Source organism: Leuciscus leuciscus (genome assembly GCF_965113295.1).
Source record: "Leuciscus leuciscus genome assembly, contig: HAP1_SCAFFOLD_100, whole genome shotgun sequence".
Classification (NCBI taxonomy): Eukaryota; Metazoa; Chordata; class Actinopteri; order Cypriniformes; family Leuciscidae; genus Leuciscus; species Leuciscus leuciscus.
The window spans coordinates 164,905-186,254 of record NW_028118529.1 but is presented as its reverse complement, the minus strand read 5'-3'; the positions used below and the strand labels follow the sequence as shown (position 1 = coordinate 186,254).

Sequence of the window (21,350 nt, the reverse complement as noted above, 5' to 3'; positions counted from 1 at the left end):
TACTTTTTATCTGACCTTTTAGATCAGTCAGCTCAGTTTCTTTCTTATGAAAATTTCATGAATAAGTGGGCATTTCCTATTAAATAGAGAGTATCATTCTGTGATAAAAGCCATTCCCGCAGGTCTAATGTTGTTAATGAAAAGCCATTGTCCCTTAGCATTTGTATTGAACCCATACTTTATTTAAATGGGTTGGACATTAACAGTAAAAAATGCACCATTAAATTTATTAAGAATATATTTTATAAAAATAGATCTTTTCAGCCTAGAGGGAAATTTTTCTGGAATGTTTGCTTCCCAGAGATTATCTGGAAAAAGGCTTGGTTGCTTCCCTTTCAGTTTTGTATATTAAACAAACATCGAGAAGTACATTTGAAAATACTTCATAATATTTATGTTAGTAACTATACTTTATCAAAATGTATGGATATTGATGAAAATTGTTCTTTTTGTTCTGATCAGCCAGAAAAAAATCTTCACCTTTTCTTTTTGAATGTTATCATTCTAAAAATCTATACATTTTCAACAGAAATCTGGTTATAACTGTAAATTAACATCCAAAGATGTTATCATATATTTTGATTCGAAAATTACCTCTGTTAATTTTATGATGAATCTGGTGATTTTATTAGGTACATTTCATATTCACAAGAGTAAAATAAATAATTCCAAACCTTGTTTGAAGGTTTTTTTGGCTGATTTTCAGTTGTTTATTGAGTCTCTCAAATGTATCGAAAACAAAAAAATGTAGTGATACAATTGTATTTGTTAAAGAATTGAAGCTAATTGAAAAGTAAATTAATATATGCTGTTTCTTTAAATAGTATAATTACTGATCTCTTATTTTATCTTAAGTATTATTATTATTATACACAATAGATAGCCCTTATTTTTTATTATTATTATTATTATTATTATTATTATTTATTTTAGTTCATTCTGTCTTTAATTTTACTTATTTCTTATCTACTTATTGTAAAATCAATATTGTTGATTGCTATCTTTTTGGATGTCATGTTATTGTTGTAATTGTTGTATGTTATGTCTATTGTCTAATAAAATAAAAATAAATTATAATAAAAAGAGTTTATGAGAGAAAGAAAAAAAAAAAAAAAATCCAGTGAAGTGTAAACATGAGTTGTACCCTTTCTTATACTGTCTATGGTTGTACCAAAGTCCTTTCGCGCTTAAGATGGCGTGAAAAACCTGCATCTTTTTATCGTCTCGAGACAAATTTATAAAAGGAAACTTAGCCTAATAATATTTTTTTATGATAGTAGGCTATAGCCTACTAAATGTTTCCATTTTCTTCTAGAATAAAGCATCATCATGTACATGCTGACCTAACTCATGAAAAGGCCAAATATGCAATATTAGGCTAGGGCAAATAAAAAATAAAAAAAATAAAAAAAGATGTCAGTGGAAACCCTTATAATAAAACCCCGCTAAAGAGTGTCATTAGATTAAGCCTACATACATTCTGTCTCTGTGCATAGGCTATAGGACTAGGCTATTATTACAACAGCAGATAAAGTGTAAAATCAATGTGCAGTGAAATGAGCTCTACTACACGAAACAAGTTAGGCTACTTATAAATGTTGCTATAACTGAAGAAAAACTGGTAAAGCTTTAGATTACAGCCCTTGGAAAGTACTGCGTAATTAAAGCGATTTTACAGTGTAATTATAGTGTAGGCCTACCTATAAAGTACTTGCATAGTATAAGGGAACAATATGTAAAGTTTGGGGAATAAAGAGGTACCAGGATTAAAAAATGATTTATACTGTAGGCTAAGTATTATATAACTAAGGGGTAGTCTACTTATTCTAATTATGATACAACAATCTTACATTAAATATTTTTCTCCTGGTTGTTACCCCTTTATTCCCCAAACTTTACATATTGTTCCCTTATACTTAGGCCTATACATGTAAGTAGCCTACTTTATAGGTACACAATAATTACCAAAAGTTACACTGTAAATTCGTCTTAATAACGCAGTAGGCCTACTTTCCGGGCTGTAATCTAAAACGTTACCGAAAAACCATTGATTGCCGTCCTGAAATACGTTCACTCTCCCTCGTGTGCAACACTAGTCTTTACAGTAAGAGGTGTTTTGCTGCCATCTACTGGACAGATACAGCATTAAACGCACATTCGTTGCTGTTATTTATTTTTCTCTACGGTTTACCTATTTATGTAGATAGTATTTAATTTATTTAATAAAAACACATCTGAATAGCTTAGCAACAATATAGTTTATTCTATGGTGTAATACAATTTTATTTTTTTTAAATAAAAGAACAAAAGAGTAAAATCGACGTATAGCCTAATATTATGCATAATTTAATCAGAAACAATGAGATTAAAATGTTACATTTATTCAAATAATTCATGAAAAAATAGTTCTACTTCTACTGTTTTCTACTAAGTTAGTGTTTGAAGTGATCAGACTTACAAAAATCAGTCACCAGTCTTGTATCTCCTGTGTGCAGTGACAGGCTTTGATGCTGAATATAACCTGCAGTGTTTCTCTATCAATCTCCTTTAAGTTTAGTGTGACTTTCTCTCCACGCTGACATATGACTGACACGAGTCTGTCCTCAGTGAAGTGTCTCTTCACACTGGAGGAGGAGTCCCGCTCATCAGCGCTCACACTTTATTGATATATATGGAGAAAATAAAAATGCTGCTGTGTGATTTGTCAGTGATTGTGTTTGATGATTTCCTCTGTTGTGTCTAATAAGGGAACAGTGAGTGTCATTGGCAGCTGTGAGAGTCTCTCTCTCTTTAGGGGACTGACAGGAGCCAGTTTCTTCAGTGTGTTTGAGGGAGCAGAGGAGAAACAGAGTCAAACAAACAGTGTGACGAGCAGAAGAAGATGGAGGGATTTCTGACACTCGTTTTACTCTCCTCTATAGTCTCTATAACCACATCTGGTAAGTGCAAAATAGATTTTAAAGATGTAAAATGTAAAAATGTTTAATAAGTAGTTTGTTTATGATTGCATTATACCACTACAAACTGAATAGAAGCCTTATTATTTAGAAACTAAGATCTTGACACTAGATCATTAATTATCATTACATTTTATAAATGATTTGAGCTTTTACAGGAAATCAATTTGTTATACACTCATGTAAATATATATATTTCTATTTCTATTTACCAACTTATTACATCTTATGTTTCTTGACTTTGCATGATTCGATCCCTTTCTCTCTTTCATGTACAGATTTTGAGACTGTGAGGTTAGTTGATGGTAACAGTCCCTGTGCTGGTAGAGTGGAGGTTCATCATGATGGTCAGTGGGGAACAGTGTGTGATTATAACTGGGATATGACTGATGCTGCAGTGGTGTGTAGAGAGATAGGATGTGGAGAGGCTCTAGAGGCTGTGGGTGATGCTCGCTTTGGACAAGGATCAGGACCAATCTGGATGGATGAAGTGGGCTGTAGTGGATCAGAGTCAACACTGAAGAACTGTAGCTCAGACGGATGGGGTGTTCATGGCTGTGATCATGGTGAAGATGCTGGAGTCAGATGCTCAGGTGAGCGGCTCCATACATCACTCTGTTAATACATCACTGATCAGACTTTCATTGATAAACATCTTATAAGCAATTTAATGTAATTTAATGTAATTGTTATCAGAGCAAATCATAAGCAGCTAGTTGATGAAAAGTACATCTTATTGTCTTAACAACTCAATTTTATCTATTTATAAAATCTATTATTAATGAAGGAATATTGTTTTATGTCCATATCATAATCACTGTGACAGATGGTCTTCTCTTTTGTGTAAATATATTCAGAAACAATAAACTACGGAAGGTCAAGACTTGTGGACGGGTCTCACCTGTGTTCTGGGAGAGTGGAGATGTATATTGGAGGACAATGGGGTTCAGTGTGTGACGCTGCCTTTGACCAGCAGGATGCAGAGGTTGTGTGTAGAGAGCTGGACTGTGGGGCTCCTGTACAGGTGCTGGGAGAAGATGCTTTTGGAAAAGGAAAGGGTCAGATTGGATCAAAAGAGATTCAGTGCAGAGGAGATGAATCACACATTCGACGCTGTCCATCATCAACCTCACATATAAACTGCACCCATGACAACGACGTGGGACTGATATGTTCTGGTAAAATGTCAATGTTCAGCCTTTCAATAGAGAAATCAAATTGTTAACTAAAACTTAATTATTTGATTGGTTTCTTCTTGGTTTGATCAGTTTCAGTAAACTCTGTGTTCTTTGTCCAGGTTACACTGACCTCAGACTGGTCAATGGTCCTGACGTCTGTTCTGGTCGAGTTGAACGTCAGTACTTCAGTAAATGGGGCACAGTGTGTGATGCATGCTGGGATATGAGAGCTGCCAGTGTCCTCTGTAGACAGCTGAATTGTGGGATTGCTGTGTCTGTTGTGGGATCAGACTGGTTTGGAGAGGGAAGTGGTGAAATCTGGGCTGATGTGTTTGATTGTGACGGGAATGAAACAAAACTCTCAGAATGTTCCGTCTCTTCATGGAGTCGAGCTGAATGTTCTCATAGACGAGATGTTGGAGTCGTCTGCTCTGGTGAGCAAATTCACACCGTGATAAAGTCATTGGTTTCAGATTAAAATGTTGTCAACATTTTAGATAACTACTGAATTACAAATAAATACTCTCTCCAGAGAGTGAAGCTCATCTGAGGAACTGCAGCTCTCCACAAACTCTCAACTGCAGCTCCACACAACAGCTGTCAATCCCAAACTTTGGTGAGAAGAACAACATCTGGGCAGATTCTTCAGTTGTTAGTGATCAATAATGTGTTTTTCTCTCTCTGAATATCAGGTCGCGGGTCCATCAGGCTGGTGGGTTCTGGGGGAGACTGTGCAGGGAGGCTGGAGGTTTTTCACAGCGGCTCATGGGGGACAGTGTGTGATGACTCCTGGGATATTAAAGATGCCCATGTGGTGTGCAGACAGCTGCAGTGTGGAGTGGCCCTCAGTAACCAGCAGGTACCAGCCTGGTTTGGTCCTGGTTCTGGACCCATATGGCTGGATGAGGTGGAGTGTGAGGGGAATGAGACGTCCCTGTGGAACTGCTCTTCTCCAGGCTGGGGGAAACATGACTGTCAACACAAGGAGGATGTAGGAGTCGTGTGCTCAGGTGAACAGCAAACAATAAGTTAAATAATAACTTGGCGAAATTTTTAACATTTCAATAACCTATGTATGTGATCAGGTGTACTTATACATGTTAAATATAAGTCAAGAAGAAAAAAAAAACATTAACCTATTCTGTTAATATAAGTGCATTTTTCCAATGTAGACAGAATACTACTAAAATACTCTGACAGAGTTTTCTAAACTACTTGAGCTGCAGCACAACACTATGACTCTACAGCACTAAATTATGTTTTATTGACAAAGTTCGGGTGGAGAGCACATTTAAATGATCTATCCAATCAGCATGAAACGGGGCCTATAAACACGTAGCCGACTCGCCTATGTTCCTCGACAGTGTTTTCTGCATCCCTCCACTACCCAGTCTCCTCCTTCAAAACGCAATTTTTTTCACAAAGAAATAAATCATTTTTACCCTCTTGCGTTTATTTTTATAGTGTAAATATACCTAATTTGATCACTTAGAAATCAAAAATGAATTTTAGAGAAACAAATAAACTTTTGACCCTTGGATATCTTTTTTGGGGGGGGGGGGGGGGGGGGGGGGGTAAAATATATAGGCCTACTGAATTAGTCAATTCACATTTATTTCTGTAGCGCTTTATATAATACAGATTGTTTCAAAGAAGCTTCACAATTGTAACAAATTCAAATTCTGCTGTAAAGCAGCTCTAACAAGCCAATAGTGTCATTATTCAGCTCAAGTCAGTTCAGTTCAATAACTGTAAAGTTTATCGATTGTGCATACATACTGTATATACAGTATTTGTGCACATACATGTTAGTGTGATAAACTCCTGTACACTCCACTGCACTGAACAAGCAAAAGATACAATGTTTGTTTGTGTTTTACATTTTTCACATTGACTGCTTGCAGTTTTGCAGACTTGGTCTGAAGATTAGGTATATGAGTGAATGGTTACGCTAAGTGGGCCTCAAGTACAAAGTGTGTAAAACAATAAAATAAAAAAACTGTAATATAGATTTAAATGAAGTGTTTGCTTTTGCAAGAGATGTGTGATGTTTTGCATCTTGTGTTCATGTTTTGTGGTTTTGTGTGTAGAGTTTTAAAAAATTAAGACAAAATTTGTTCGATTTAAAAAAACGGTAGTGTTTTATATATTTATACATTAATGAATGAAATATGTTTCCACATTTTTGGTTTTAGTGTCCTCCATTATATAAAAATTTGAGTTTTATTAAAAGTTGTAAAGTAGAGACCAATTATTTCACTGTATGTTTCCTCTAAAAAGACAGTGAGAAGACATTAAAGAGTTAATTGTTTTAAATGCATTGATTCACAATCTCATTTTTTTTTCCATCTAGAGTTTAAAGAGATCAGGTTAACTGAGGGCTGTGAAGGGAATGTGGAGGTTTTCTACAATGGATCCTGGGGAAATGTGTGTTACAACAAGATGGACAGAGACTCAGCGAGTCTGATCTGTCAAGAGCTGAACTGTGGAAGATCTGGCAGTGAACCCAGTTCTTCAGAGGGACTGAAGTCTCATAATTGGCTTGATTATTTTAAATGTCGACGTCATGATTCCACTCTATGGCAGTGTCCATCTTCACCCTGGGGACAGAATGACTGTGATAATGAAGTGGCCAAGATCACCTGCTCAGGTAAGATGATATTTAACTGATTTAAGATCGTTGGAAAATGTCATGTTTGTTTCATGATTATTATTAGGGGTTCAAGCACGAAGTGCTGAAACCCTATTGTTATTGCCCTGATTTTTATTATTATTATTATTCTTCCCTAAAACGCATTGTGCAGCCCAAACCGTAAGACCTAGAGACTTGAAACTTGGCCAGATGGTAGTAGTATTGCTCGCTACTCAGATACACGGACTGAGCCCAATCGGCCCATAGGTGGTGCTATAATGACCACATTTACTAAATTGGTCATAACTCCTACATACTTTGTCATAGAGGCTCAAATTTAGCATCACTGTGATCCCTGGCTCCAGACGAACAACCTGGCTATCCAAATCCCGTTTTGAGCAAAAAAAAAATTTATATGGCCACTTTTGTCCAAAGCCTACTTTGGCGAACTAGTCCCTGGTTTTTGGTCCAATCGGAACCAGACCAGTCTAGGACAATTCTCTGGACTCTCTAGATAAATAATTATTGAAAAAAAGTTGAACTTTGGCATTTGCCTGGCTGTAACAGGGTCATTTAGGAAAGTGGAGGGACAAAAAACACTCAAAAGCCTATACAACCTAAGGGAAAACACCAAACTTCACAAAAATCGATGAGCATATGTGTCCTAACATGGTGAAGAAGCATGCCAAGTTTCGTGAAGATCGGACAATAGGTGGCGCTATAACTGGCAAAAACGTCTCTTCTTATTAGGGGTTCAAGCACGAAGTGCTGAATCCCTATTGTTATTGCCCTGATTTTTATTATTAGGGGTTCAAGCATGAAATGCTGAAACCCTATTGTAATTGTACTGATTTTTATTATTATTATTATTATTATTCTTCTGCCGTAAAACGCATTGTGCAGCCCAAACCGTAACAGCTGGAACCTTGAAACTTGGCCAAATGATAGTGCTCAATTTGGGGAAAACCTATCAAAATATGGCCCAGATTGGCCAATAGGTGGTGCTATAATGACCACATTTACTAAATTGCTCATAACTCCTACATACTTTGTCATAGAGGCTCAAATTTAGCATCACTGTGATCCCTGGCTCCAGACGAACAACCTGGCTATCTCCAAATATCGGACAATAGGTGGCGCTATAACTGGCAAAAACGTCTCTTCTTATTAGGGGTTCAAGCACGAAGTGCTGAAACCCTATTGTTATTGCCCTGATTTTTATTAGGGGTTCAAGCACGAAGTGCTGAACACCTATTGTATTTGTAAAGATTTTTAGGGGTTCAAGCACGAAGTGCTGAAACCCTATTGTAATTGTACTGATTTTTATTATTAGGGGTTCAAGCACGAAGTGCTGAAACCCTATTGTAATTGTACTGATTTTTATTATTATTAGGGGTTCAAGCACTTCAGTGCTGAACACCTATTGTTATTGTTAATTTTCCCATGATGCAACATTCAGACATAAAACTGATCGGGCAGACCAAACCGTAAGTCGTGGAGACTTGAAACTTTGGGGGCTGATAGTACTCACACCGCCTACAGCGTCACCAAGGCCCGCCCCGATCGGCCTGACGGGGGCGCTACAGCGGTCAAAAGTACGAAACGGCTCATAACTCTTAGACCGTTTGTCCCAGGATCAAGTGTCTTATATCGTTGGATTCCTTGGCTCGAGGCGGACCAGATGCATGCCTCGGATTTGCTCGTCACCCTGGGAAGATTTTCGGGTATTTGGGGTTTTTCCAAAAACCTACTTTCGCGAACTAGTCCTAGGTTTTTGGCCCGACCGGAACCAAACCAGTGCGGCAAGATTCTCTGGAGTCTGAATGTCAATAATTATCAAAAAAAAGTGAAAATTTGGGTTCACGGTCCCTAAGGGCCGCCAAAACGTTCGAAGTGGGAGGAGCCCATTTTGCTTAATTGGCTATAACTCGTGAACGGAACGAGATTTTTGCACCAAACTCAGCACACGTGTGTACGAGCTCATTCTGTGGTCGCGTGAAAAAGGACGCAGCGACTGGCCTCTTGGTGGCGCTATAACTGTTAAAAGGGTGTCAAAATGATGCATTTCTATGGCAAATCCCATGAAATGGCTGAAAGCGGCCATCTTGCTGTCTGATTTGCATACAACCTCACAAAATCGGGCATGCGCATGCGTCACGTGATCCTAAAGAAGCTTGAAAACTCTCATGGACGTCGGGCCATTGGTGGCGCTTTAACTGTCATAAAGGTGAGAAGGCCTCTGTGTTATCCTATGCAAAATGGCATTTAAATGACTGAAAAATGGGGGGAAAAAAGAGCAGAACTTCACCAAATTAGCTGAGCACATGCGCCATATTATTCTAAAGAAGCGTGTACACTTTTATGGAGATCGGGCCATCAGTGGAGGTGTCACAGTTTAAAAGGTAAAAAAAAAAATTCACCACATTTCCATGATAAATGAGCTAAAAGGCCAAAAAATTTACTTTTTCCTCTCCGAGGCACATGTTAAAAGGCTTGATAAAGTTTTTGGAACGCAGCAGCGCAAGCGGCAAGTGCCTAGACCCTGTAGTTTTTTTTTTAGAGGCCTTTTTGTGGCCCTTTTTTAGGCACTTATTAGGGGTTCAAGCACTTCAGTGCTGAACACCTATTGTTATTGTTAATTTTCCCATGATGCAACATTCAGACATAAAACTGATCGGGCAGACCAAACCGTAAGTCGTGGAGACTTGAAACTTTGGGGGCTGATAGTACTCACACCGCCTACAGCGTCACCAAGGCCCGCCCCGATCGGCCTGACGGGGGCGCTACAGCGGTCAAAAGTACGAAACGGCTCATAACTCTTAGACCGTTTGTCCCAGGATCAAGTGTCTTATATCGTTGGATTCCTTGGCTCGAGGCGGACCAGATGCATGCCTCGGATTTGCTCGTCACCCTGGGAAGATTTTCGGGTATTTGGGGTTTTTCCAAAAACCTACTTTCGCGAACTAGTCCTAGGTTTTTGGCCCGACCGGAACCAAACCAGTGCGGCAAGATTCTCTGGAGTCTGAATGTCAATAATTATAAAAAAAAAGTGAAAATTTGGGTTCACGGTCCCTAAGGGCCGCCAAAACGTTCGAAGTGGGAGGAGCCCATTTTGCTTAATTGGCTATAACTCGTGAACGGAACGAGATTTTTGCACCAAACTCAGCACACGTGTGTACGAGCTCATTCTGTGGTCGCGTGAAAAAGGACGCAGCGACTGGCCTCTTGGTGGCGCTATAACTGTTAAAAGGGTGTCAAAATGATGCATTTCTATGGCAAATCCCATGAAATGGCTGAAAGCGGCCATCTTGCTGTCTGATTTGCATACAACCTCACAAAATCGGGCATGCGCATGCGTCACGTGATCCTAAAGAAGCTTGAAAACTCTCATGGACGTCGGGCCATTGGTGGCGCTTTAACTGTCATAAAGGTGAGAAGGCCTCTGTGTTATCCTATGCAAAATGGCATTTAAATGACTGAAAAATGGGGGGAAAAAAGAGCAGAACTTCACCAAATTAGCTGAGCACATGCGCCATATTATTCTAAAGAAGCGTGTACACTTTTATGGAGATCGGGCCATCAGTGGAGGTGTCACAGTTTAAAAGGTAAAAAAAAAAATTCACCACATTTCCATGATAAATGAGCTAAAAGGCCAAAAAATTTACTTTTTCCTCTCCGAGGCACATGTTAAAAGGCTTGATAAAGTTTTTGGAACGCAGCAGCGCAAGCGGCAAGTGCCTAGACCCTGTAGTTTTTTTTTTAGAGGCCTTTTTGTGGCCCTTTTTTAGGCACTTATTAGGGGTTCAAGCACTTCAGTGCTGAACACCTATTGTTATTGTTAATTTTCCCATGATGCAACATTCAGACATAAAACTGATCGGGCAGACCAAACCGTAAGTCGTGGAGACTTGAAACTTTGGGGGCTGATAGTACTCACACCGCCTACAGCGTCACCAAGGCCCGCCCCGATCGGCCTGACGGGGGCGCTACAGCGGTCAAAAGTACGAAACGGCTCATAACTCTTAGACCGTTTGTCCCAGGATCAAGTGTCTTATATCGTTGGATTCCTTGGCTCGAGGCGGACCAGATGCATGCCTCGGATTTGCTCGTCACCCTGGGAAGATTTTCGGGTATTTGGGGTTTTTCCAAAAACCTACTTTCGCGAACTAGTCCTAGGTTTTTGGCCCGACCGGAACCAAACCAGTGCGGCAAGATTCTCTGGAGTCTGAATGTCAATAATTATAAAAAAAAAGTGAAAATTTGGGTTCACGGTCCCTAAGGGCCGCCAAAACGTTCGAAGTGGGAGGAGCCCATTTTGCTTAATTGGCTATAACTCGTGAACGGAACGAGATTTTTGCACCAAACTCAGCACACGTGTGTACGAGCTCATTCTGTGGTCGCGTGAAAAAGGACGCAGCGACTGGCCTCTTGGTGGCGCTATAACTGTTAAAAGGGTGTCAAAATGATGCATTTCTATGGCAAATCCCATGAAATGGCTGAAAGCGGCCATCTTGCTGTCTGATTTGCATACAACCTCACAAAATCGGGCATGCGCATGCGTCACGTGATCCTAAAGAAGCTTGAAAACTCTCATGGACGTCGGGCCATTGGTGGCGCTTTAACTGTCATAAAGGTGAGAAGGCCTCTGTGTTATCCTATGCAAAATGGCATTTAAATGACTGAAAAATGGGGGGAAAAAAGAGCAGAACTTCACCAAATTAGCTGAGCACATGCGCCATATTATTCTAAAGAAGCGTGTACACTTTTATGGAGATCGGGCCATCAGTGGAGGTGTCACAGTTTAAAAGGTAAAAAAAAAAATTCACCACATTTCCATGATAAATGAGCTAAAAGGCCAAAAAATTTACTTTTTCCTCTCCGAGGCACATGTTAAAAGGCTTGATAAAGTTTTTGGAACGCAGCAGCGCAAGCGGCAAGTGCCTAGACCCTGTAGTTTTTTTTTTAGAGGCCTTTTTGTGGCCCTTTTTTAGGCACTTATTAGGGGTTCAAGCACTTCAGTGCTGAACACCTATTGTTATTGTTAATTTTCCCATGATGCAACATTCAGACATAAAACTGATCGGGCAGACCAAACCGTAAGTCGTGGAGACTTGAAACTTTGGGGGCTGATAGTACTCACACCGCCTACAGCGTCACCAAGGCCCGCCCCGATCGGCCTGACGGGGGCGCTACAGCGGTCAAAAGTACGAAACGGCTCATAACTCTTAGACCGTTTGTCCCAGGATCAAGTGTCTTATATCGTTGGATTCCTTGGCTCGAGGCGGACCAGATGCATGCCTCGGATTTGCTCGTCACCCTGGGAAGATTTTCGGGTATTTGGGGTTTTTCCAAAAACCTACTTTCGCGAACTAGTCCTAGGTTTTTGGCCCGACCGGAACCAAACCAGTGCGGCAAGATTCTCTGGAGTCTGAATGTCAATAATTATAAAAAAAAAGTGAAAATTTGGGTTCACGGTCCCTAAGGGCCGCCAAAACGTTCGAAGTGGGAGGAGCCCATTTTGCTTAATTGGCTATAACTCGTGAACGGAACGAGATTTTTGCACCAAACTCAGCACACGTGTGTACGAGCTCATTCTGTGGTCGCGTGAAAAAGGACGCAGCGACTGGCCTCTTGGTGGCGCTATAACTGTTAAAAGGGTGTCAAAATGATGCATTTCTATGGCAAATCCCATGAAATGGCTGAAAGCGGCCATCTTGCTGTCTGATTTGCATACAACCTCACAAAATCGGGCATGCGCATGCGTCACGTGATCCTAAAGAAGCTTGAAAACTCTCATGGACGTCGGGCCATTGGTGGCGCTTTAACTGTCATAAAGGTGAGAAGGCCTCTGTGTTATCCTATGCAAAATGGCATTTAAATGACTGAAAAATGGGGGGAAAAAAGAGCAGAACTTCACCAAATTAGCTGAGCACATGCGCCATATTATTCTAAAGAAGCGTGTACACTTTTATGGAGATCGGGCCATCAGTGGAGGTGTCACAGTTTAAAAGGTAAAAAAAAAAATTCACCACATTTCCATGATAAATGAGCTAAAAGGCCAAAAAATTTACTTTTTCCTCTCCGAGGCACATGTTAAAAGGCTTGATAAAGTTTTTGGAACGCAGCAGCGCAAGCGGCAAGTGCCTAGACCCTGTAGTTTTTTTTTTAGAGGCCTTTTTGTGGCCCTTTTTTAGGCACTTATTAGGGGTTCAAGCACTTCAGTGCTGAACACCTATTGTTATTGTTAATTTTCCCATGATGCAACATTCAGACATAAAACTGATCGGGCAGACCAAACCGTAAGTCGTGGAGACTTGAAACTTTGGGGGCTGATAGTACTCACACCGCCTACAGCGTCACCAAGGCCCGCCCCGATCGGCCTGACGGGGGCGCTACAGCGGTCAAAAGTACGAAACGGCTCATAACTCTTAGACCGTTTGTCCCAGGATCAAGTGTCTTATATCGTTGGATTCCTTGGCTCGAGGCGGACCAGATGCATGCCTCGGATTTGCTCGTCACCCTGGGAAGATTTTCGGGTATTTGGGGTTTTTCCAAAAACCTACTTTCGCGAACTAGTCCTAGGTTTTTGGCCCGACCGGAACCAAACCAGTGCGGCAAGATTCTCTGGAGTCTGAATGTCAATAATTATCAAAAAAAAGTGAAAATTTGGGTTCACGGTCCCTAAGGGCCGCCAAAACGTTCGAAGTGGGAGGAGCCCATTTTGCTTAATTGGCTATAACTCGTGAACGGAACGAGATTTTTGCACCAAACTCAGCACACGTGTGTACGAGCTCATTCTGTGGTCGCGTGAAAAAGGACGCAGCGACTGGCCTCTTGGTGGCGCTATAACTGTTAAAAGGGTGTCAAAATGATGCATTTCTATGGCAAATCCCATGAAATGGCTGAAAGCGGCCATCTTGCTGTCTGATTTGCATACAACCTCACAAAATCGGGCATGCGCATGCGTCACGTGATCCTAAAGAAGCTTGAAAACTCTCATGGACGTCGGGCCATTGGTGGCGCTTTAACTGTCATAAAGGTGAGAAGGCCTCTGTGTTATCCTATGCAAAATGGCATTTAAATGACTGAAAAATGGGGGGAAAAAAGAGCAGAACTTCACCAAATTAGCTGAGCACATGCGCCATATTATTCTAAAGAAGCGTGTACACTTTTATGGAGATCGGGCCATCAGTGGAGGTGTCACAGTTTAAAAGGTAAAAAAAAAAATTCACCACATTTCCATGATAAATGAGCTAAAAGGCCAAAAAATTTACTTTTTCCTCTCCGAGGCACATGTTAAAAGGCTTGATAAAGTTTTTGGAACGCAGCAGCGCAAGCGGCAAGTGCCTAGACCCTGTAGTTTTTTTTTTAGAGGCCTTTTTGTGGCCCTTTTTTAGGCACTTATTAGGGGTTCAAGCACTTCAGTGCTGAACACCTATTGTTATTGTTAATTTTCCCATGATGCAACATTCAGACATAAAACTGATCGGGCAGACCAAACCGTAAGTCGTGGAGACTTGAAACTTTGGGGGCTGATAGTACTCACACCGCCTACAGCGTCACCAAGGCCCGCCCCGATCGGCCTGACGGGGGCGCTACAGCGGTCAAAAGTACGAAACGGCTCATAACTCTTAGACCGTTTGTCCCAGGATCAAGTGTCTTATATCGTTGGATTCCTTGGCTCGAGGCGGACCAGATGCATGCCTCGGATTTGCTCGTCACCCTGGGAAGATTTTCGGGTATTTGGGGTTTTTCCAAAAACCTACTTTCGCGAACTAGTCCTAGGTTTTTGGCCCGACCGGAACCAAACCAGTGCGGCAAGATTCTCTGGAGTCTGAATGTCAATAATTATCAAAAAAAAGTGAAAATTTGGGTTCACGGTCCCTAAGGGCCGCCAAAACGTTCGAAGTGGGAGGAGCCCATTTTGCTTAATTGGCTATAACTCGTGAACGGAACGAGATTTTTGCACCAAACTCAGCACACGTGTGTACGAGCTCATTCTGTGGTCGCGTGAAAAAGGACGCAGCGACTGGCCTCTTGGTGGCGCTATAACTGTTAAAAGGGTGTCAAAATGATGCATTTCTATGGCAAATCCCATGAAATGGCTGAAAGCGGCCATCTTGCTGTCTGATTTGCATACAACCTCACAAAATCGGGCATGCGCATGCGTCACGTGATCCTAAAGAAGCTTGAAAACTCTCATGGACGTCGGGCCATTGGTGGCGCTTTAACTGTCATAAAGGTGAGAAGGCCTCTGTGTTATCCTATGCAAAATGGCATTTAAATGACTGAAAAATGGGGGGAAAAAAGAGCAGAACTTCACCAAATTAGCTGAGCACATGCGCCATATTATTCTAAAGAAGCGTGTACACTTTTATGGAGATCGGGCCATCAGTGGAGGTGTCACAGTTTAAAAGGTAAAAAAAAAAATTCACCACATTTCCATGATAAATGAGCTAAAAGGCCAAAAAATTTACTTTTTCCTCTCCGAGGCACATGTTAAAAGGCTTGATAAAGTTTTTGGAACGCAGCAGCGCAAGCGGCAAGTGCCTAGACCCTGTAGTTTTTTTTTTAGAGGCCTTTTTGTGGCCCTTTTTTAGGCACTTATTAGGGGTTCAAGCACTTCAGTGCTGAACACCTATTGTTATTGTTAATTTTCCCATGATGCAACATTCAGACATAAAACTGATCGGGCAGACCAAACCGTAAGTCGTGGAGACTTGAAACTTTGGGGGCTGATAGTACTCACACCGCCTACAGCGTCACCAAGGCCCGCCCCGATCGGCCTGACGGGGGCGCTACAGCGGTCAAATGTACGAAACGGCTCATAACTCTTAGACCGTTTGTCCCAGGATCAAGTGTCTTATATCGTTGGATTCCTTGGCTCGAGGCGGACCAGATGCATGCCTCGGATTTGCTCGCCCTTCAGGCGCCAATTTCGAGTAAATTGCATTTTTTTGAAAAACCTATTTTTGCGAACTTCTTCTAGGTTTTTGGTCCGATCAGAACCAAACCACTTCAAGAATATTCTCTGGAGTCTGACAATCAATAATCATCCAAAAAATTCTAAATTTCAATTAACAATCGATAAGGGGAACCAAAATATTTGATGGCACCAGGGCCACTTTTACTAAAACGGTTATAAATTGTGAACGGAAAGAGAAATTTTCGCAAAACTTGGGACACATGTTCATGAGCTCATTCTGAGGTCACGTGAAAAAAAATCATGACAATTGGCCACTTGGTGGCGCTATAAAATGGTTATAACTTGTGAGCGGAAAGAGATATTTTCGCTAAACTTGGGACACATGTTCATAAGCTCAATCTGAGTTGACATGAAAAAAATCGTGACAATTGGCCACTTGGTGGTGCTATAACAGTGAAAAAAATCATGAAAATAGCTATAAGCGCACCCAACCGTTAGTCTACTGAAAATTGGCACGCAGTGTCTTTGTCCAGGGTGCCATGATAGTCTATGAGAACATTGGTGTATCTCAAAACTCAGTATACGTCATTGGCACAATGCCTTGAAGGAGCCTTAGAAGTTTCAAGCCAGTGTTTTTTCACAGGAGTGACCTCCTAAGACTCCTGAATCCTTGCCGATTCCAACAATACCAAACATGCCAGGTTTCGCCTTATGGTTTTTGTAAGTGTCATTTAGAGCTTTAAAAAATTGTGGTTATCTTCAAAGCCGTTAGTCCGATCGAGACAACAACAAAAAAACAAAGGAAATTTGAAAACATAGGTAAATAGCTAAACAATAATGCCAAAATGTCAAAATTATGATAGGAAAAAAAAAAAAAAAAAGAAAAAAAAAATCCAATCATTATCACCCATGGATCATTTTTATGCTCTCATAAATAGAAGTGTCTAAACTTCAATAAAAAAAAATTATATTTACAACAAATTTGACAGACATGTATGGGCACCTTTTGAGGACACCTAATAAAAGTGGTGGAGATCAGGCAAGACGTGGTGCTATAACTGTCAAAAAAAACTTTCCTAAGTAAATTGCCTGTATTGGCTGTAAATGGTATTTTCCATCAATGATATAAGTTTATTAGTTTATTTGGATCCCCATTAGCCACTACCTAGGCAGTGGCTACTCTTCCTGGGGTCCCAACAAGTAAAAAATACAAAACTACATTTAATCAACAACAATAAAAAGTCAAGTCAATGAAACACACTAACCCAAAATTCATTCCAAATATCAAAATCAACAATTTACTATATATTGTGCCATTAAATGTTCCTTTAAATATTTTTTTTAAACTAATTTTTCTTGTAAAAATGTTCCTTTAAATATTTTTTTTTAAACTAATTTTTCTTGTAAAAATGGGTGATATCAATGGTAGGCTAAATGATTCCATATTTTCATTCCTCTATACATTACAGTCCATTCTTTTCCAGTGGTTTACGAAACAGGAAATAAAAAAACATCCCTTTTATTCATGCCTGGTGTAAAAATTATGACTAATACTATTATACAAAAGTTGAGAGTACAGGACATTAGGAACTTTAGACACAGAGATATTTCTTATAAAATAAAGCAGAGAGACAATCCTTGAGAGACCAGTGCATTCTTAGTATATTAGCACTTCTATAACAGTTTAAATTGAGTCGTGTCGCTCTGTTCTGGACAAATTATATTTTTCAATCAGTTCTTTTTTTTTTTCTTTACTTGATGCACTCGATTACACCACTGGGCAATAACACACGATTCATCCAATCACTGATTGTGCTGCTGTGACTGACACCCCTGAGAGCCAACAGAAGCGGCATATTCATAAGGCCCGCCCATAGGTCGCGCAGGCGCTGCCACTGTCAGCATAAACAGAGAATCAGATGAGAACAGATCAAATGAGACACGGAGCATTTCTCCAGAAACTGCTTGCACTAAATGATAATCATAATCTATCGAGAACTGTGATTGTGTGCACTTGTAAACTTTGGATGCTTCAGCCTGGAGTGTTGTCGTCAGAGAGAGGTGAAGTGGAAATCGGAGTAAAGATTTAGTGGATCCCAGAGCGGTAACGTTAATCTTTATTGAATAGTCTTTTTTTAATTGAATATGTGATGCAATCTCGTTTTGGTGAGTGACATTTTTTTTATCATATGTTATCTTATGAAAGATATGTCAATTTCAGAAATGATTTGATATGAGCTGAGTGTAGGCCGCACAGCGCGAGCTGAACTAATTAGCCGTAGGCTAAAGCTATCACGTATAACAATGATCATTGTGTCATGAGTTGAGACAATGGGTCTTATTCATGAAACACGAGCAGAACGAATTTTTGTGTAAATCGTGTGTAAAGTGATTCTGACGTAAATTTTCGGATTCATTAAAATGTTCGTATTTTCCAAACGTTAGTTGGTACGAAAGAAATCTACACCTGCTCCCAGCCACGCGTAAATAGTGCGTTTAACATCCGAACGTTTTGCTCATTAATAAGGCTGCATTTTAATTCACCTTAATCGGGTACATATTTACACAGCATTTTGAAAAAATATTAGGTAACACTTTACAATACGGGTGCACTAATCTGCATTAATTCATATTTAACTAATGCACAGATAATCATGTGTTAATGTATGACTCATGAAGAACTAAACCATTAATTAATGATTACTGCATCAGCAACTAATAAAGATTCTAAATGATTAATAGATTAAGAAATATATGAATTATTAATTAAATGTGTCATAATGTATTAATTCATTAATAACTTATTTTATTAACTAAAAGTGTAAATGAATGCGTTAATTACCACAGTTGGTCAAAGCAATGTACTTCAACTTCCAGTTGTCTGCTTTAATTAATCATTAACTAATGATTTGCAAATGTATCATTATGTTATGACTTTACTTGTTGAGGCACATGACTATTAACTAATTGTTAAGTAATATGCCATTTATGGGTTTTGACAGTTTGCACATGCAGTGAATGTAATGTCGGTGAACGTGTTTGAAGGATGGGTGAGTTGGGCTGCACACAAATATCAGCACACCAGAATCTGAACTCCTGAAGCTGTCACACTGTGTTTAAACTGGACGAGACCAGCTGTCTACACCTGGACATGACAGACCATCACAAGTCCATTTGTCCTTCATAACAGAACTAGCACAAGAGCTCTGAGTACGTCAGTAATAGAGTGTGGCATCGGTTTACTGACTGGGTTTTGTCGTGTAGTGTCGCGCCGCATCCAGTGTAGTATCACTGACTATAATGGACGTTCTATTGTCTTTGTCCAGTCTAGACACAGTGTTATGAACTAGCAGCGCTCAACCGCATGTTCTCAGTGTATGTTAACCTGACATAGTCCTGTGCCATGAACAACAAAGTTCATCGGACTCAGTGAAATCTTGGTTGTACATGGTTGGAAATTGAAATCCATGGCTTAGTGTGGATGTCAAAACCAAAATGGCATATTACTTAACAATTAGTTAATAGTCATGTGCCTCAACAAGTAAAGTCATAACATAATATGATACATTTGCAAATCATTAGTTAATGATTAATTAAAGCGGACAACTGGAAGTTGAAGTACATTGCCTTGACCAGTTATGGTAATTAACGCATTAATTTAGACTTTTAGTTAATAAAATAAGTTATTAATGAATTAATACATTATGACACATTTAATTGATAACAATTCATATATTACATAATATATTAATCATTTAGAATCTTCATGATGCAGTAATCATTAATTAATGGTTTAGTTCTTCATGAGTCATACATTAACACATGATTATCTGTGCATTAGTTAAGCATGAATTAATGGTTATTAGTGCACCCGTATTGTAAAGTGTTACCAAATATTATAGTAATTACATACGGTTTTTCTTTTTACTTTTATTACGACAGCCAGTAATTACGAGAGCCATCTGCAAACGGAACAAAAGTCCGCAAGTTTTTTTTAATTTTATTTTTTTATTCAAGCTGTTTATTCTTTTACAAGTCTGCAAGTCACAAATAATGCAGTCAAGCTTCATGTCGAACCATTTTCTTTTCACTTCTGGGACTGTTCGATTAACAGATGAAACTCCATTAACTGCATCTATGCTGCCAAGCTTCCTTTTTTTTAGGCCTGATACGCCACTATGTACGCTTGAAAACAAAATGTGGCGTTTTGAATGAACTTCTGATAATAAACTTCAATTTCTGCATCTGAGAAATTTCTCTTCTTCATTCGCTTTTGAGAAGACAAGTTGAAATCCTTCGTTTGGTGTCATAATATGATGCCCATATAGCCTATAGTTTTCAGTCGGTTTTAATGGGCGGGATTTATGGTAATTTAGAGAATGAGCGTGCACACGCGTCCCATTTACAACTGATTGGAATTCATTAACACACACACACACACACACATTTCACTATCACATCTGACGTTTACGAAGTGTTTCTGAATCAGGAGAAGAATTTTCGGGAATGTCGCCTTTACGCGCAAATCACTCACATATTTACTCGTATATTTACGAATGTTTCATGAATGAGACCCATTGAGTGATTAATGAGTGTCTGTGTTAAGTAACTGTCGAAAAGTTCGATTAATGTGTCATTTGAACTGCGCATGTATATGATTTGTTACTGAAATGTTGAATCAGAAATGAATTATTGTACGTTTGCCTTGTATTTTCCAAGGCTGCGTTTTCTTGTTTTCTGTTTTTTTTCCTATGTGAACGTGATCGGCAAGTGTATCCTGTTTTGTGCCATAAATAATCCTGTGGAGGTGAATCGCCTGCCTATTGAATACAATTAAATATGCCCAAATGGCTAGCTGACCAGTGCCCATGGACCGGTTTCCACTTTGAACCATAATTTGAAACCATCAACTGGTAGGATAATTACAATTTTCTTTTGTTTTTCGGACTCACAGGACTTTTAATTTGTGAAATTAATTTTTTTTTTTTTTTTTACATCTGAAATGGAGAGACTTGAACTGATCGAGAGAAGTCTGAACAACTCTTTAAACTGAATCATTTGATTCACGAACTCTGGTCAGCTGCTTCGTTATTCATATTGTTGAACATACTATTTTACTATACAAAGATAAGGTGGTTAATTGGAAGGAATGATGAATCACATTGTCTTTTGAGTCAAATCCGATATCTGATTACTAGTATTTCTTTTGTCAACAAAAATTATAACTAAATATTGTCGTCAACGAACCACGTGACGAAAACGAGACGCGACGTAAATGCTGGTCATGTGACAATAACTATAATTAAATGTATAATGCAATATTGTTGACGAATAAAAACGAGACTAAATGTGGTTTACAAAATAAAAACTATGCTAAAATGTCTCTTCATTTTCGTTGACCACAACGAGATGAAATGTTATGACGCTATTTTGTCTTGTTTAGTCACATTATTATTATTATTATTATTTTGCAGTATTTCTGTTTCCCGTGTCTCACTTCAGGGGCTGCATCAGGGCGCACTGCGCAGACGACGTCACTTCCTCAAGCCCCACTCGCGGCATTATTTAGAAGATGCAGCTGCGGTGAGTTAACGTAAACGACAACAAACAAAGTTAAGTCTGACGCCCGTTTCACACATAGGGCCCTATTTTAACGA

General features: G+C 39.5%; 2 protein-coding genes across 2 annotated transcripts in view; one reads left to right on the top strand and one right to left on the bottom strand.

Annotated features, from left to right (window-relative positions):
* LOC309493549 (thyroid transcription factor 1-associated protein 26 homolog) overlaps nt 1-21,350 on the bottom strand; it is a 168,338-nt gene that overhangs the window by 2,692 nt on the left and 144,296 nt on the right. The gene's annotated exons all lie outside the window — the stretch shown is intronic.
* Nucleotides 2,499-21,350, top strand: part of LOC309493546 (scavenger receptor cysteine-rich type 1 protein M130-like) — a 147,154-nt gene continuing 128,302 nt past the window's right edge. Inside the window, exons 1-7 of the mRNA XM_082191122.1 lie at nt 2,499-2,939; nt 3,236-3,550; nt 3,815-4,135; nt 4,255-4,569; nt 4,668-4,751; nt 4,828-5,145; nt 6,489-6,785. Coding sequence (XP_082047248.1) covers nt 2,882-2,939; nt 3,236-3,550; nt 3,815-4,135; nt 4,255-4,569; nt 4,668-4,751; nt 4,828-5,145; nt 6,489-6,785 — 1,708 coding nt within the window. The 5' untranslated portion in view covers nt 2,499-2,881. The remainder of the gene's footprint in view (nt 2,940-3,235; nt 3,551-3,814; nt 4,136-4,254; nt 4,570-4,667; nt 4,752-4,827; nt 5,146-6,488; nt 6,786-21,350) is intronic.